Source organism: Ammospiza nelsoni, chromosome 7, assembly GCF_027579445.1.
Source record: "Ammospiza nelsoni isolate bAmmNel1 chromosome 7, bAmmNel1.pri, whole genome shotgun sequence".
Lineage (NCBI taxonomy): Eukaryota > Metazoa > Chordata > Aves > Passeriformes > Passerellidae > Ammospiza > Ammospiza nelsoni.
This window is the reverse complement of record NC_080639.1, coordinates 24,504,133-24,521,917: the sequence shown is the minus strand read 5'-3', so window position 1 is coordinate 24,521,917 and position 17,785 is coordinate 24,504,133. Positions and strand designations below refer to the sequence as shown.

At 58.2% G+C, this 17,785-nt stretch overlaps 1 protein-coding gene and 1 non-coding gene across 2 annotated transcripts; both read left to right on the top strand.

Annotated features, from left to right (window-relative positions):
* Positions 1-144: 144 nt before the first annotated feature.
* On the top strand, positions 145-17,050 carry WNT10A (Wnt family member 10A). Its single transcript, XM_059476043.1, has 4 exons — positions 145-505; positions 3,213-3,475; positions 11,281-11,657; positions 16,306-17,050. The coding sequence occupies exons 1-4, from the start codon at positions 447-449 to the stop codon at positions 16,771-16,773; spliced, it is 1,167 nt and encodes a 388-aa protein (XP_059332026.1). The 5' UTR covers positions 145-446; the 3' UTR covers positions 16,774-17,050.
* On the top strand, positions 13,899-13,971 carry TRNAV-GAC (transfer RNA valine (anticodon GAC)). Its single transcript has one exon. It is a non-coding gene; the product is annotated as a tRNA-Val (tRNA).
* Positions 17,051-17,785: the final 735 nt, after the last annotated feature.

The window sequence follows — 17,785 nt, the reverse complement described above, 5'->3', positions numbered from 1 at the left end:
CCGCGGAGCCGCTCGCCCGGCGAGCCCTGCCCACGCCCGCCGCGGCCCCGGAGCCCCGGGGCGCCCTGGGGAGCGGCGGGGGAGCGCACCCCGCGGGCCGAGGGCCCCCCCGGCCCCCCGGCACGTCCCGCCATGGGGGGCTGAGCCGGGGGGCTGTGCGCGGCGGGGCGGCGGCGGGCAGGGCGGGGGGCGCGCAGCCCTCGCCGGGCTCGGAGGGCGCCGGGGCGGCGGGAGGCGGGGGGCGCATCCCGGGAGGATGGCAGAGCCGCCCCGGCGAGCCGAGCCCCGGCGCGCAGGGAGCCAGTGAGAGGGAGGAGAGGGGAAAACACAAACAAGCAAACAACCCACAACAAACAAAGCGGGCAGAGAGCAGCGCCGAGCCCCGCCGCCCCTGCCCCAAAGGCGCCCGCCCGCCCGCAGCCCGCACAGCCGCTGCCCCAGCGAAGATGCGCCCGGCCCTGGCCCACGGACTCTGCTCGCTGCTGCTCAGCCTCTGGGTACCCAGGTAGGAGCTGCACCCCTCCATCCCCAGCCCCGCCGCTGAGAGCCCCGGCCGCACGGGGAGGGCGCCGGGGAGCCGCCGCGCCCAGCCCCGCACCGGGGGCGGTCTGCCCGGGGGGCTCCGGGGGGGTCCCGCCGCTTGCGGCCCCCGTTCCAGGGGCTGTCAGGGCTGCTGCCCCCCTCCGTCTTCCCTTGTCCTGATGGAACACCGGCGGGATGCGCAGTTTCTCCCGCTCCAGGAGGCTGTCCCCCTTCCTCCCCGGCCAGAGACGCTCCAGCGCCCGCCCCGACTGCCTCAGTTTCCCCGCTCGCCCGCGGAGGACGGGGGAATGCCGGCTGGGATGTCACTGTCCTGGGGGTCGGTGCCTGCTGGATCCCCCTGCGTCCTCTCCCTGGCTCCGCCTGTCCTAAATGCTAGAGGGGTAAGAGGGGGCCACCTGCTTTCCAGAAAGCGAACCCCCAAATTCACCGTCCCTGTCCGTCTTCGCCTTCCCTCTGCCCACTCCCAAACTTGTGCACTGCAGGCAGCCGGGGGTTAATCCTGATGCTGGTACGAGTTGGGGGGGTCCCCCGCCCTTCCCCCTCCCTCCAGCCCCTTTAAATATAATTTGTTAACGTTGGGACTTGTATTAATTAAAGCAGCAGCCGCTGCAGCCTGTGACCTGGGGGCCTGTCACCGTGAAATCAAGTTTAAATCCAGATTTAAAGGGGGAAGAGAGCTGGGGGGAGCGCTGTATCCTCCTAAGAAGTGTGACAGTGACAGCTTCTTGCCGGTCCCTGGCCCTCCTGGGCCCTGGGTGGAGCGAGAGGCAGAAGGACCTTCCCTCTACTCTCCGGAGCCCCTGCCTCAGTTTCCCTGCAGTGCAATCGGGAGAAAGACCATAGCATCGTCCCCATCCCGGGATGCCCTGGGAAGAGATGGCAGGCGCTGTGTCAGGCTGAGGACATGAAGGGAACAAAGTCATTGCAGTGTTTGGGGCAAGAGCTCCTGGGGTTGGAGATGGTGGTGGCTGTGTCCTGCTCTGCATCTTTTGTCAGCCAGGGCTTGCTTGACAGTGGGAGTGAGTGCAGGAAGCTGGGAAGAAGATTTCCCCTCCTGTGTAGGGGTTTTGGAGAGATGCACTCCCTTTGTCTCTCTTCTCCGCTCCACCTCGACTCTCCCTATTGGCGTCACTGTGGATTTGTACTGGGGCATATTCATATACTACCCATGGAAGTGGTGGGATGCGTATAAACACCCTTGGGAAGCTGGAGAAAGCAGCAGCCTGATCCTGACAGCTCTTCCTCTGCCCTGAGCAAGCTGTAATTCAGCAGAGACACTGGGGCTGAACCTTCCCTCCAGAGCTGGGTGAGTGCTGAGCTAGGGATCTCATCCCCTGGCAGCTGCTTCTGTCCATGTACCTGCACCAGGCTTGCAGGGTTTGAGGGAACAGAGGAGGAGTAACCCTTCTCCCCAAGACCTGGCAGCTGCAGTCCTTCCTCCAGCATCCTCCTCCAAGTCTTGTTTCTGTAATCAAAGTTCAAAGGGCTTTGAGCTCCTTGCTTCTCCCAGGGACCCAGCTCTTGCCTGTCCTGGGGAACAGGAAGAGACTTTCCTGGGGAGAGCTCCCAGCAGGGACCAAGCTCTCCTGAACAAGCAGGGTGGTGCTGAGCTCCTAGTGGACCATGCTGCAAGATGCTGGATGCTGTTGGATGTCCCACTCTCTGCTGCTTGCTTTGTGGGTCTTCCACTTGGGCACGGTTTATCCAAGAGTCCTTCAGGCCATTCCCTGGAGTTGGGCAAACACTTCCTACTGTCTCCTTCTCCACATTTGTCTGTCATGTGTACCTCTGTATTAGCTCCAGGCATCTCTTTCTGGACATGCTTTGTCTCCCCACATCCCACATCCCACATCCCACATCCCATCTCCACACACTCCACACTTCCCAATTTCCCCAGGTCACATCTCTGTTTGTGTAAGTACCTGTACCCCTGACATGGACCATGTGCCTCTCCTTGCACCCATCCATGTGCTGCTCTCTCTGCTTCTGTGGCCACAGGTGTCTGGTTCAGTGGGGCTAGGATGTGACAGTGGACTTGGGATTGCTGCTGGGAGCTTGAGGATAGTTGGCACAGTGCTTGGCTCCATAGTTCACAGCTGAGCTGGAAAGAAAACGCTGATCCTTCTCTTTACCTCCCTTGTAAGGACCAGCAGTGTTGGGGGGATGCAGGAGATGCAGGGAGGGGATCAGCCAGCAACACTGGCTGGAATGGTCCTCCTGCTCCAGGGTCTGTCAGTTCTCCCAGGGGGAAGCCCACGCTTTCTGTGGAAGGCGAGTTGGGCCGTTGTGTGCTGAGAGTCTGCAGTGCATGGCTGGTGTGGGAGATCCCTGGTGGAGCACACAGAGAGAGCAAGCCTGGGAGATGCTGGGCTCCAGGGGCAGGATGGCCAGATTTAACTGCTGCTGGCAGAGGCTGACAGGGTGCCTGTACTGTACTTATGCTGTTGGAGGCGATTGCAGCCTCAGTGCTGCTGGTTTTCTCTGCCTGGATAAGCTGAGCTGAGCTGAGTTTTTCCAGCCTTCCCTATAGGCAATGGGCACTGTGTGGGTTGAGGAGCCTCTCCCTTCCCTGTCTGTGTCCCCCACAGACTTTTCCCCTTCCCCAAATAGAAAATCAAGTGGTTGACACATTGCTTGCTCTGAGCTCAAGGGTGTCCTTTCCCTCCCAGCTCGTGCTCCAATGAGATCCTGGGCCTGAAGCTGCCCTCAGAGCCAGTGCTGAATGCCAACACGGTGTGCCTGACGCTGCCGGGGCTGACACGGCGGCAGCTGGAGGTGTGCGTGCGCCACCCCGACGTCACCGCCTCAGCCATCCAGGGCATCCAGATCGCCATCCATGAGTGCCAGCACCAGTTCCGGGACCAGCGCTGGAACTGCTCCAGCCTTGAGACCAAGAACAAGATTCCATATGAGAGCATCATCTTCAGCCGAGGTAAGGGTTGGACGGTTCCCCTCCTGTCCCGCTATCCAGCCCCTGCTCTCTGGAGCTCTCATGGGCTCCCCCTGGGCCCCTGCACAGCTCTTCCCTGGCCCAGGGGAGGATGAGGTGAGCTCTTCAGCACCCCCATGGATGAAGCAGACAAATGTTATGGTCTCCCAGACAAAGGAGCACTGCACTATGGTAAAGCTGTTCCATGCACCTTTGTACTGCACTAGCCCTTGTCCTGAGCTGCTCCTCCCTGACCAACTCCAGCTGTTCCTAAGGCTCTTTCCAGGCCCTCCTGCTTTCTGGCATCTTCTCCCTGTGTGGTGTAGGCTGGTGTTTGGAGCAGTGCCATGGGTGTGCAGCATAGTTGATGGGTCTGAAGGTGGATGCCGTGCTCTGGGATTTGGTTTGGTGGATACAGTTGAACATCTTGGCTCAGTCCTGCTCTGGGGATGGTGTTTTAGTGTGTTGTGATGAGCTGAAATGCCCCTAACTAGTGGGACATAGCTCTGTGAAGCTGTCACCCTGGTGTTCTGCCCAGTGCAGAGGGCTAAGGGGCCGCTGTTTTGTGGGACCCTAAAGCATGATGGCAGAGGGGACAGGGATACAGGCTGTCCTGGGAGCTCACCTGCCCACAGAGCCCCCAACTATGCTGCTGAGAGAGCTCTCCTAGCTCTCCACGTTCTGCCAAGGATCCTGGTGCCAGGATCTCCTCTCCCTCGCAGTCATGTCTGGCTCTGCCTGTGTCAGAGCCTCCCTGGCTGATACTCTTTCCCTCAGGAGCAGTCTCTGGGATGCAGAGGGGTGGCCTGCATGGTGCAGATTAGGGTTGTGACCTGATGGGATCTTCTAGAGGACTTGAATGTATATTTTCACCTGAGTACCCTTCATTGAAACCTGTGCCTCAGCATATTTCTAAGTGCCCATTGCCACAGGGTCAGGAAGGACAGTGTGGTGCCAGTGGCCAGCAGCCAGGGTGCTGAGGGCAGGCCATGTGCCCAGCACACAGATCACTCCTCAAGCCCCCAAGAGAAGTGAAAACTACCCAAAAAACTGCTCACATACCCGCTTTGTGAGCCTCTCAGCCTGATGCCCAGCAGAGAGTTGCAACCATCCACTCTTATTCAAACATCCTTCCATATCCTACATCTTCTTTCCCTGGGACTATGAGGAGAGTCTCAATGAGGAGAGGGTGGCAGCTTGAGGCTTACATGTCATTGAGGGGATGTGGTGGCCGGAGCCCACAGGCAGCAAGTGGGGAGAAGGCTGGAGAGGGGATCACAGAAGTGTTTTGGTGTCCAAGATGTCCAGGGCAGCCTGGATAGCCTTGCCGGGTGGAATGCTCCTCAGAGCATATGCGGCATCAGAGCTGTGGTCCTGCCATGGAGCAGCTCCGGTCCCTCTCAGGACCTTAGTGCCTGGAGAAGGGCAGCGTCTCTTCCCTCTGTGAGCAGTACTCAGGTTAGGGCCTGGCAGGAAGGGTGGGGACTGTCAGCCCTGATAAGCATCGAGGTATTTCCAGGTCCTCTGAGGAATGTGGTTCACTTCTAGTCTCCTCGGGCACAGGAGACACTGGCACGCTGGCTCGAGTTGCTCACACACCCAGACAAGCTGCCTTGCTCTGGGTACCACCAGGCTGGGAGAGAAGCACCAGCAGCAGAGAGCAGTGGCCTGCATCCCTCCCTCAGCTCACCTTGTCTGCTGCTGGCCCCAGGGCCTTGCACCTCACTTGTGTCTCAGATGCTCCTACAGCCCTTCTTGCTGTCAGGGCTGTGACTGATGGATGTGGGGGCTCCCACAGACCCTGGAGTCCTGCCCCTGTCTCAAGCTGTTGGATATGGCTCAGCCCAGGCTCTCAGCATTGGTGGGATCCCATTCTCTGGAATGGAGACACGACATCCAGCAGCAGGGCAGGATGGAGGTAGGGCTGGAGCATCAGAGCAGGCAGGCATCTCATGGCACTACTGTTTTGGCAGCAGGGGTTGCAGGATGAGCCCTAAGCCATCTCATGTAGTTGCTTGGAGCCATTCTGGCATGGAGCAAGCCTTGATACCAGAGCCCTGGCCCAGTTTGAACCCACTCATGTCCCTGAGTAGCAGTGCTGGAGCTGTGAGCCTTGCCTTCCATCTGTTCCAGGCACAGCCATCACAGAGGGGATGCATCTCAGCGAGTGGTAGAAGTGAGGGGTGCAAGCTCCATGGCGCAGACTTTAATGCACCTGAGCTCCAGGGAGCAGGGCTCTGCTCTGTGCCCTGCCCCATCCCTGCCGTGCCTGGGAACACAACGTGCTTGTAGGATCATTGTTTGTAACCCGAAGTGACAGACCCCTTTAATCTTTCATTCCTTTTCCCACTTCTTCTGCCATCAGCTCAGCCATGCGTGAATCTCACTTTAAATTATTTGTAGCTGGCTTCTCCCTCCCGCTCTCCCCACTTGGCTTCGCTCCCCAACTCTGTCCTGTCCTCCTGCATCTCTCACGTCTTCTTCAGCGTGGGCATGAGCCAGACAGGATGCTACACTGCTCCAGCCCATGGTGCCCATCCCTCAGTGCCCAGTATCCAGGCACTCAGTGCTGCCAGGGACCTCATCCCCTGGGGACGGAGAAGAGGACAATGGCAGATGGGTGCCCATCTCCTCATCCTGCTGAGCTGATCCCAGAAGTTTCAGTGCAAGCTCCGGGGAGACAGGAAGGAGAGGCTTCAAATCAGACAGGGCTGGGAGTCTAGGGTGGCTTCAGAGCAGCACAGCTGGAGACAGGGATGCTGCCAGCATCCTGGGCAGAGCACAGACCTGGGAGATGCTGCCATCCCTGGGGCACAGGAAACAGTGGCTGTGACACTCAACAGCAGGTTAGTGGAGGGCAAGGAGGGTGCCCAGGGGTTCACCATCCCTGCTCTCACAGAGCCACTGGGTTCTTTTGCGACACCACCATGGTGTGTGGGTTTTTCAGGTCTGGTCTTTTGATGCTGCATCCTTGGGGTGTGAGATGTCATTTGTAACCTCTGTTGAGTTTCCAGTGCCATCTGCACCCCTCATCCTCCTTGGCCCATGTCCTTGTAAAGCCAGGCTCAACAGTGCTATTGCAAATTCTCCAGTCTTCCCTGGCTCCCCAGCTTGCTGCCTGTGCTCACCACCTTCCTGCCCGTTCTCTGGCACTGTCACTTCTGCCAGGACTCTCCAGTGCTGTGCCTGGTCCCATCCTTCTCTGCTGTACCTCCCTCTCCCTCCATGTGCTCACCTAGCTGACAGAGACATTCTCTTCTGGCCTCAGGAGAGGTAGGGGGAAGGAGCAATGAGGTTGAGGCAGGTGGCTCCATCTACACCAGCAGTGGAAATAGATCCCATGTTCCTGCTCCAAGGGTGAGCAGCATGATTGTGCCTACCCTGCTGGAGAGGATGGCTTGTTGTCCTGATGTATTGTCTCACCACAGCATCTGTGGGCTCCCAGGCACTGTGTGGCTTGGCTGGGCTGACCTGTGCCTGGTTGTCTGACAAAAACCAAGCTGCAGATGGTGGTGGGTCACTGAGTCTTGGTCCTTGTCCAGTGTGTGTGCACCCATGGGTGGGTACAATGCCATCAGGGCTGGGACTCTCTGGCTGTTGGGCAGGGGCTGTCTGAGGTGTGCTATGGGACTGACTATTCCCTTTTGCTCATGCCAACCTGAGCCCCATCTACATGGAGCTCTGAAAAAAATTAGGACCCCCCCATGGAGGGGCTGGATGTCCTTGAAGGCCTTCAAAGGCTCGTGGTTGGAGGGGACATGACCCTGGAGTGCAGTATTTCTTGGTTCCTGCAGCCTTTGGAGAGATGGGTGATGTTTCCATGCCCTATGCCCACCTTAGAAGGGCTCACTGGTGACAAAGGGTCTGCGTGGCCATGGCCAGATCTTGATTTCTTCCAGCAGGGAGTGGGGAACTCCCTGCAAGGCTGGAAACACCAGGTGCTGGGGCCCAGCCAGCTGTGAAACGGAGCTTGGGGAAGCTTTGCCGCGTGCTGAGGGAGGCAGGTGCTGTTTCAGCTATCCAGGGAGATGCTGCCAAGCTCAGGACCCCGGCACCCAGCTCTGCAGAGCCCCAGCCAAGCTCTGGAGCCCGCAGACCGCAGCGCCTGGCCTGGCGCACCTGCAGCTGGGCTGCTGGCAGGGATTTATGCACCCCCGGGCAAACCAAGGGCTTTGCCCACCTGGCCCTGCAGCACATGCGGGTACTGTGGAGGCTTGGCTTCATCCCTGTGGGTTCCCCCATTCCCTGGACCTTCTCCCCACTGGTGGTGGAAGGGAGACCCTGGGGCCAGGCAGCATTGCTGGCGATGTGGGGCCGAGCTGGGCTCCCTGCAGCCTGCACGGCAGCGAGGGCTGCTCCCTCACGCTGCCGTGGGCGGACAGCAGCGAGGTCTGCGGGCTGTCCCTGGCACGCTCAAGGAGGTGCAGGGAGGCAAGTTGGGATCTGCAGGGAGGCATTTAGTGCCTGGTGCTGGGCCAGACCCTGGCAGGTTCACCTGCAGTTTAATTAGGGAGAGGGGAGGGGAGGGGAGGGAGCGGGGCTGGGGGAGAGGCAGCATGTCGGGACTGGCCGTCTTGGCAGGCCTCGCAGGAGGTGGCGGGAGAAGTTCTCCTCTGCCATATATCAGGGCTGGGGCAATGTGGCCACAGCTCCTGGCAGCTGCACCCCATCCTGGGGGGTATTGCCATGAAGGGGGCAGCTGAGCATCCCTGGGGTACCCTGGGGTGGGCCTGCGTGAGGCTGTCTCCCTCAGTGCCAGCCAGGCATTGCAGTGATCAGTGCTGGGAGAGAGCTGCTGCCTGGATGTGATGGTGAGCTGTGGGAGGAAGGCTGTGCCTCCAGCTGTCCCTGGTCTACAGACTGTAGAGCCCAGAGCTGTGCTTGAGCCAGCCCTGTAGCCTTCATTGCACATCTTCTTGAAGGATGGAGGAACTGCAGTGTCCGTGGTAGGTCCAGTGCTGCTGGGACTTGCAGTCTTGCTAAATGACCCCACATCTCTTAGGCACAGCTTGACAGTGAAACCTTCTCGCCTAAGAAAATTCCCTGCTTTGGGAATTGACCTGGGGAAGAGATTTCCGACCTGTCCTTGTCTATGGTCTTTAAGTATACAGCAGGCTGGATGCTGGTGGTGGTGTCAGGGTTGTGTCCTCCTTTCTCTCTTCCCTGCAGGATGCAATACTTCTTGTACTTCCCACAACTACACCTCTTCTGTGGTCTCTGGAGGGATAGGGTGACTCAAAAATCACTGCTGAGGTCTTTTTAGGTGGCTGGGGTAGCTGGAGAGCCTCCCCACAAAGGGCTCAGGGCTGGCCACCACACACCACTCTTGGCTGTGGTTCCAGGAAGCTTCCAGCCTTGCTGAGCCCACGAGGCAGGTGGTTGTTGCAGCCATGTTGCTCGTTGCTTTGCTTCAATCCTCTGTCTCTGGTGTGGCTGGGGTAGAGCAAGGAATGTAAACTGAACCTCCTAGCAAAACTGTACTGGCACGGCTGCTGTGATCCCAGTGCTGCCCTGACCCCTCCTCCCCTCTGCTCACAGCTCCCCATGAGAGCAGGGGAGGGAAGAAGGGGAGAAGGCAGGGAAGAGTGGTGGGGCCAGGCAGAGTGATACTGAGCAGGGAAAGGACCATGATGAGATGGGAACAAGACTTCCTGTATGCTGCGATGCCATGTCTTGGGAACCAGTTTGTCCCCTGCCCACAACCTGGGGAATGGCAGCTCCAGACAAGAGGTCCCATACATCATCCATCAGCTCACATGTACTGGGAGAGCACTAGAGGAGGAGGGAGGACTAGGGCTTTAACCCATGGGTTTCCCAGCCATGGAGGGTGCCCAATCAACCTGACCTCTTTACCTGTCAGGACACAGGCTTGCTAGACGGACTGGGTGGGGTAGAGCTTGTGTCTGGGCTCAGAAGAGATTTTAAGGAGATGCCACACCGGAAATTATATTTTAGACTGGAGAAATGTGTGAGAAAGAGGCAGGGCTGAGAGGAAGGTGTTGTGCTGGTGAAGGGTTCGCTGCCCCTGTCCCCAGGCACTGGCTGTGCGAGGAGCTGGGGATGCCCAGCAGGGTGGCAGTGACGAATTGGGCTGTGCCCAGGTTTGGCATATGAATGGCTGAAGCTGGCCCAGATGGTGGGATCAGAGAGCTGACATAGGGAGGATTTGGGAATCCAGGAGACCTTTCTGCGCTGGTTCTCCATCCTCCCTCGCTCACCTGGGGACTGAAGTTGCCCAGATGTGGGCCTTCATGCTCCAGCAGCGCTGTGGGTGTGTTGCAGGCACTGCCTGCCAACACTCTCCCTGGGGAGGCTGCACGGCACAGTGTACGCACCAGCGGCCCCATTACCTGCCCGCTGAAAAATGTTGTTCAACTTGTGCATGGAAAGAGGCAGGCTGAGAGCAAGCTTGTCCCACACCGAGGGGAAGCTGGGAGAGGCTCCTGCTGGCTTTTAAGCAGTGCCTCGTTAATTTTTTAAACGCACTAGTGTCAAATTAACACACAAAAGAGCAGCACGACTTTAAATGCAGGTTTCCGGGCTGCATTTCATTTTCCTTTAATAAGATCATAGCGTTTGCTCAGCGGGCGGCAGTAACCGCGGAGGAGACATGCGTGATGGGAGCACTGCCCAGCACGGCCAGCAGCAGCGCTTGCACTCTTCCTGCTCCTGGCTCTGGGGCACAGGCAGGGCTTTGGGGTGCTCTACCCAGACCCCTGTTTGATGGCGTGGATTTGGTGAAGAAAACACCCCAAAATTTGTTGTCTGTTCAGCTGTGTCAAAGGCAAACTGCTCATGTCCAACAGAGGGAGAGAGGCTGGGAACTCCAGCTATTTATTTATTCACATGTGACGCCACGGCACAAAATCTGGCACTCCCTGCATCCTTGCCTCATGCTGGGGCCAGTCAGTGTGCACCAAAGCAAAGGGCACTGCAGGCTCCCCGCCTGACCTGGGAACCACAAACAAAAATAGTACTTTGCATTTCAAATAGAATAGAAACTCCCAGGGAGGAGAGGGTCCTCACCTGGCTTCAGTGAAGCCAAGAGATTCTCAGGTGTTCCCTGCTCACAGCCACATGGAGCCTGATGAAGCCCCTTCTGTGAGACCTGTCCCTGTCCCCATCTGCCCTGTCCCCCGCTAATGACACTTGTGGATGTCCTCACTCCCTAGTGTTTAATGACAACCAGCTGCCGGCTCTGGCAGTGCACGGTATGATCACGCCATGCTCTAACTGATGAGGGATGCTCATTTTTTTCCAGCCTGGTGTCACATTTAGAGCTTCTTGTGGGACCTGGCAGGGTTCAGGGTGGAAAGGGATATGGGCAGATGAATGGGGCTAGACAGGCAGTGCACCCTGCTCTTTTTACTGCCTAATCTGCACCCTGTGAGTAAGCAGAAGTGGCCCATTCTTCAGCAGAAATATCTCTCAGCCAGTGTTATATTTAGTATAGTAGGAAACTCTGAGTGGAGAAGGGAGGCAGGATTGCCTTTCCCATCAGAGCCTGATGCCTGAGCAGTGCTGTGGTGGCATCTCCTGGAGTGATGTGAGAGCAGGGTGATGGTGGAAACTGGGGTCCCACCTAGGGCAGGGCTAGCCCTCAGGGCAGCAGTGTGTCCTGGTGGGGATGGGGCTGGAGAGCAGAGAGTGGCGATTCACTCCTGGCCTATGTGGGAGCTGGTGCATCAGGAAAAAGCAAGACACAAGCTGAAGCTCCCAATCCCTGCACCCCAGTGTGACGATGAACTCACCCAGCCCCACTTGGGGGTCACAGCACCCAGCCTGACCCAGTGTGTCCTTCCTTGCAGGCTTTCGGGAGAGCGCCTTTGCCTACGCCATAGCGGCTGCCGGCGTGGTGCACGCCGTGTCCAACGCCTGTGCCCTGGGGAAGCTGCAGGCCTGTGGCTGTGACCAGAAGCGCCGGGGTGATGAGGAGGCTTTCCGGCGCAAGCTGCACCGCCTGCAGCTGGAGGCCATGAACCGCGGCAAGGGCATGGTGCACGGCGTGCACATGGAGCACATGCCCGCTGAGACCCCTGGCCTCCAGGACTCCTGGGAATGGGGAGGCTGCAGCCCTGATGTGGACTACGGAGAGAAGTTCTCCAAGGATTTCCTTGATTCCCGGGAAACCTACAGGGATATCCACTCCCGGATGCGGCTGCACAACAACCGCGTGGGCCGGCAGGTGAGTGGGGCGCCAGTCACGGCTGTGGGGAGGGGATGGGGGGAACAGGGTCCCCAGGACATGTGTGAGAAGTCTCTGAGGGACTCGTGCTGGCTGCTGTGGAACCGTTTGTGAGTGTGGGATTGCCCCCAAGGCACCCCCTCTCCCCAGTCGTGCCCAGAACAAAGGCAGTGATGCCTTTAGCAGGACAGGGCTGCAAGGATATGCTGGCCAAGCACCTGCTGGGAGCAATACCTCTGAGCATTGCTGCTGTGGCCTTGCCAAGGGACGCTGGCCAGGCCACTGTCACCTGTCTGTGCTGCAGTGGTGCTACTGGGGTGGCACAGCAATGATTCTGGCTCCTGCCTCTCAGGGACAGAGTGAACTGGTGTTGGGCAGCTGCAGTGGGGTAAGCTAAAGACAGGGAGGAGAAAGTCACTGACATCATGGGGACACAGCACAGATTCTGCAGCACCTAGATGTGTCTGCCTCCAGAAAGGGAGCCAGTGCCCTGAGGAGGCAGATGTGAATGAGATTGAGTTAGGCAGTGGGCTCCTATGCCAGCTGGGAAACAGCATGCCCTTGGGAGCAGAGGTGACAGCCCACAGCCTTGTCCCCCATCTCGAGCAGTGTGCTGGAGCCTGCTCAGGCAAGCAGGACAGCGTCCCCTCCATTCTTATGATGTCAGGTCTCGTTACAGGTACTAATTAGTAGCTCACTCTGTCTGGAAGCTGAGGTTTAAAACACTGGAGACAAGAAGCACGAAGGCAGGAGGGGCTGGGAGGATGGCTGCCTTTCCCTGCCTGCTTTTGCTCACAGCAGGTGCCTGAGAGAGCTAATCCTTTGAATCCAACAGGACACATGTCCCCAAGACCCCAGCCACATGCTGCCAGGGCTGTGCCAAGGGATGTGTAGAGGCTGCAAGAATAAATAATAAAAGGCCAGAATTCCACAGGGAATGTTTCCTTGGGATGGCTCAGACATTTGGAGTGTCTCTTGCTTTGAGCAAGTTTGAGGCCAGCTGTGAGGTGAGGATGCTGCAGAGCAGGACTTTAATGTGTGGCTTACGCTGATGCTGGAGCTGAGGTTTACTGCCCTGGAAAAGCCACCCCAGTTTGGCCAAGCTGTAAATGTCTGGGGAATACCAAAACTTTTGATTTGTTTGGCTTTGTTTGCTTGTGTGTGGTCAAAGCTCACTCCGTGTTAGGCAGGTGAATCCTCTGCAGACTGCTCTGGCCCAATCTGGGCAAGACCCCTGTTCCAGTTCTGACTGCAGGGCTCGTCCTGATTCCCCTACATCTCTCCATGCCCCAGATCTCCAGGACTCTTGGCAGTGCTCAGAAACCTGTGGTCATGTTCCCTATTTCTCAAGGGAAACCTCACAGCCTGCAGAAGGAAGGGAAGGTGAGAGAGGAATATTTGCTCTGGCAGGATGTCATGAAACCTCTCCCATGGGATCCAGTAACAGTGAGAATGCCTGGGGTCTGCTTGTCCCTGAGGACAGATAGCCACAAGACTGGCAATGTCTGCTCTTGGTGGCTTCAGATACAGGATCTGGACTGATGAAAGGAGCCTGGGAACTAGAAGAAGAAGCAGAAGAAGACTAAAGGAATACAGGGGAATGGTACCTGTGCAGGTGGGGAAGCAATGCCTGGACAGGCAGCTCTGGGACCTTGTTGAGATGAAGGTGTGAGCCCATGTGTGGTGCTGTGGGTGCCGGGCACTGGAGCAAGGAGATGATGCTGTGCCTGGTCTGTGTCTGTTGGTGCTGTGCGTATTGCCAGAGCTGGCCCTGGGGATGGTTCCCACTTGGGATGGGTTCTCCAATTCCCCACCTGCTCTTACATCAATGCTGTGGGTCCCACACCCACCCAAGCCCCACTTACTACTAGGAGCAATTTTCCTGCTGTAATAAGGAACAATCTCCTGGGATTTCCCTGGAAAGGAATGGCTGTGCTGGTTGCAGCATCTCTGTGGTCCTCCCCTCCAAGTCCTGAGGCTGAACCTCTTCAGCAGGGCAGTGATGTGGACGTGCACGCCTCGTGCCATGCCCTGCCATGCACCATCCCTCTCCATGCACCAAGCAGCTGCAGCACCCAGAGCTCTCCAGCATCTCACTGATGCTGAGCATCCTCTCTGTGGTTCCTGTGTGTCCCGAGGGTGCTGTGCCTGTGGGTGAGCCTGTCTCCCAGCTCAGACTCTTCAATGATGGTGGGAGGTGACAATTCCATGGATGGTGGCACCAAAGTGCCATCAGAGGTGGTTTCTGTAGTGTAGTGGTTATCACGTTCGCCTGACACGCGGAAGGTCCCTGGTTCGAAACCAGGCAGAAACACACTGATTTTCCCTTTTTACACCCACCTATGAGGTTGGGCAGGGGATCGCAGCTGCAAGGGATGTGCAGCGTCCTCTGATACAGCCCTGCAGTGGTTACCTTGCTCCTGAGGAATAGGAAGCCCTGGGACAATCATTGCTTGGTCCAACTCAAGACTGAGGTGGGTGTTCTGCATCCCTGTCAGGCAGCAAGCTCCCCAGCAAGGAGCAGCAGGAGTGTGAGAGAAGCTTTGCAGGTCCTCCTAACTCACCAGATCAGAGAGCAAGAGAGGATGAAAGGAAGCCAGGAACTACCCATTACCCTCACAACAAAGACCTACGATAAAGTTCTTATGAGCGTGCCTGGGAGGAGCTGGGAATGTGTGAAAGAAAGCACCAGCGAGTCCGGGCATGTGTCGAACCTGGGTGTCTATAAGACAGGGAAAGGACGGGTAAGGGTGCATGGAGAGAATTCAATGACAAAAGCATGGGGCCAGGACTCAGATGGGCCCTTCTTGCATGTCCCAGCTCTGCCAGGGTCCTGTCCCCTCTGTGCTACCTGTGCAGGGGTGGACAGGTGTTGTGGTGCTAGGGCTCAGGATGTTCAGCAGTGATGGCTTGGGTGATGGAGATGGCCACACTTGACACCTTCTTCAGCCCCTGCTGTGACCAGCTGTAGGCCTAAATGAATCCCTGTCCAGCTGTCACACTACTGTCCCCTCCATCCTCGTAGTGAGACTGCCAGCCACAGCCCTGAATACAGATTTTTCCTGGTCCAGCCAAGCCAGCAGGGTGGGAATGTGGGAAAGGGTGACAGTGCTAGACTGTTCCCAGGGATAGTGACAAGAACAGTGGTTAGCAGCTGGTGTCACACCCAGAACATGGTGGAGAGGCCAGGTAGCTCATTACCTGTGAGGTGGAGGCTCTTCCCAGCAGGAGCAGGACTTTGAGCAGGATGAAAGCCAAACTCCAGCCCAGCCCAGACCTCTCCGCCATGTGCCCCAAGCTCCAGGCGTGTTTCATTACCATAACTGCTTAGCAACTTGGAGATTTACTCAAAAACAAGAAAACAAGGAATAAAAACTACCCACCCCTACCCAAACAAGGCTCTCCTGTCACATGTGTCCCTCCCAGGGAGGGGGACATGAATAGACAACACGTGGCAGGCATGAAGCCAGGTAGATGGCCTTGTAGGACAGCACCTTTCACAGGGACAGGTGTCCCCTGGAGTGCCCCACAAGCCCTGGAGCAGGGCCCTGGGTATGGGGATCAGCCTGTTGTAGTCTGCAAGCCCCATCTGAACTCCTGGTGGGGTTTGGGTGTCCGCATGGGAAGGGAACTTGGTGAAGCCTGTGTGAGCACATGGATATGGAGGGAGGGAATCCCTGTTGGGACAGAGCAGAGGACACTATAAACTGCCTCTTTCCAGCCTGTGTGGGGATGTGTGGCCATGTTGTGCCCCTCAGGATTGATGGGCATGAGCTGTTTCTCTTGGCTTGGCCACAGCAGTATCCCTTACAGGGATGAGGGATGTAGGGGTTCGCAGCATGCAATCTCGGGGCTCAGCAGCCTTGCCAAGGGAGTCCAAGGAACCCCACACTGGCTTCTGACCCCTGCACGAGCTGTGCTTTCAGGCTGGCCCAAACCACAGTCAGAGCCCAGCCTATGCACCCTGGCCCTTGAAGGGGGGAATGGGTAGCGCTGGCCACACTGCAGCCTCTACAAACTGTAAGTGAGGGATGTGATCCCTGCTTGGAATTTGGAACTGTGACCAGGTTGGCTGAAGGAGAGCAGGCAAGAGCTAAAAGCAGAGCTGCTCCTAGGACTCCCAGAACTGGGGCTTTATGGGATGAAGGCCTTGGGGTGGGGAAAGGAAGGGGAAGTATCCCTCCCCCTGGCCCACTTGCAATGCTGCTGCCTGGTGAGGTGTTTGGGAGACCCTTGCACTGGGGAGGTATGGCTGCACACATGCAGCCATGCTGGCTTATAAGTGGGGTCCATGATCAGGTTGTTGCTGCTGGAACCAAGCAGCAGTGGGAGGTGAGATCCAGGCTCCTTCTCCTCCCTGTGCTCAAAGAGCTCACCCCCTCCTTTAGGTGCCAATCCCTTGATGAAACATAAAAGCCAGTTGGTATTACCAGGATGGGAAGGGACAGGGTGTGGGACATGAGTTGCACTGGGCACAGCAACAGGGCGCAGCCTTGCTGGCTTTGCAGTTCCAGAGCTTTGATGGCTACTCATGCCAGCCCTTGATGTTCCCGTGGTGCCAACCCACACAGAGCTCCACTGTGCCTTCTCCAGTCCCCAAAACGTGTCTCCTTCATGCTCACTCCTGTGTCCTTCCTTCTGCGCCCAGGTGGTGATGGACAACATGAGGAGAAAGTGCAAATGCCACGGTACCTCGGGGAGCTGCCAGCTGAAGACATGCTGGCAGGTGACGCCTGAGTTTCGCCTGGTGGGGTCCCTGCTCAAGGACCGCTTCTACGGGGCCACCCTCATCCGGCCCCACAACCGGAATGCCGGGCAGCTGGAGCCGGGCCACGCTCGGCACCGCCGCCGGGCCGGCATCAGCGAGCTGGTTTACTTTGAGAAGTCACCCGACTTCTGCGAGCGAGAGCCGGCCCTGGACTCCTTGGGCACTCAAGGGCGCCTGTGCAACAAGACCAGCCCGGGCATGGACAACTGCGAGAGCCTGTGCTGCGGCCGCGGCCACAACATCCTGCGGCAGACGCGCAGCGAGCGCTGCAACTGCAAGTTCCACTGGTGCTGCTTCGTGGCGTGCGAGGAGTGCCGCATCACCGAGTGGGTTAGCGTGTGCAAGTAGCCAGGCAGGGCTGGGTGCCCACCCCAGGGTGCCAGGGACAAGCACGCCTGCCTGCGGCAGGGGAGGGAGACGGGGATTGGCGCCGGGGGGAGGTGGAGCCGCGATACCCGCTTCCCTCCGCTCCGAGGGAGCAGGAGAGGACATGCTCGGCACCCTCCAAAATCAGCACTTTGTCGTCACCTGGGAAGGGCAGGGCAGGGCTGCCCGCTGCCCCCCAACCCCACATGAGAGCACCAAGGCTCCCGGCCCCGGGGAGCCCACGGCCATGCTGTACAGACCGCCGACACCAGCACCACTGGGGGGGCGGAGGGAGGGCCTGGGGGTGGGGGACTGCCCGCTGGCACCCAGCGGTATGGAGCAGGATGGGGTCGTGGACAGCAGGGCATGGGGAGCCCAGGGTGGGAGGGAAGTGGGGGGGGACACACACTAGCACTGTGCACAAGTTCCTCCAACCACACGCGAGGTTGTGCTCGGAGCAGGATGGGGTTGGAGCACCCCGTGGGATGGAGAAGGGGCACGGCTCCCCGGGCTGGGGCTCAGCTCTTACCTCTGGGCTGGCTTGGGCTTCGCGGCCAGAGGGGCGGGTGCCCGGGGCTGTGCTGTGTCTGTGTTATTATATGGTAAGTTATTTTCTGATTGTGAATAAAAGTGGATTGGAGACTGCACACGGTATTTCAGGATGCAGCATCCTGCTCTTCCTGCTGCCAAGGGCTCTCCGTTCCTCTAGGGTGACAGAAGGTTGGAGGGCAACCCTCGGTGCTACTGACCTACTTGTATGATACTTTCTCTCGGGTGCTCTCCTGCCATCCCATAATAACCGTCCTGTCAGCTGTTTGGAGACTGGCAGAAGGTGAGGACCCATCACAGGCATCCCAGACACTTGCAAGGTGGCTGCTGGGGAGCTTCTGCCCACTTGGATGCATGCTAGACCCCATCCATGCCATGGAATCCTGGCTGTTGCCCCCATGCCTGTGACCATGCGGAGCTGGGAGCTGCCCCACTGTGTCCCACA

Coding starts and splice junctions, on each gene's coding strand:
- WNT10A (XM_059476043.1), top strand. CDS start 447: ATGCGCCCGGCCCTGGCCCACGGACTCTGCTCGCTGCTGCTCAGCCTC. Junction 506..3,212: donor CTCAGCCTCTGGGTACCCAG/GTAGGAGCTGCA, acceptor TTTCCCTCCCAG/CTCGTGCTCCAATGAGATCC. Junction 11,658..16,305: donor ACAACCGCGTGGGCCGGCAG/GTGAGTGGGGCG, acceptor TTCTGCGCCCAG/GTGGTGATGGACAACATGAG.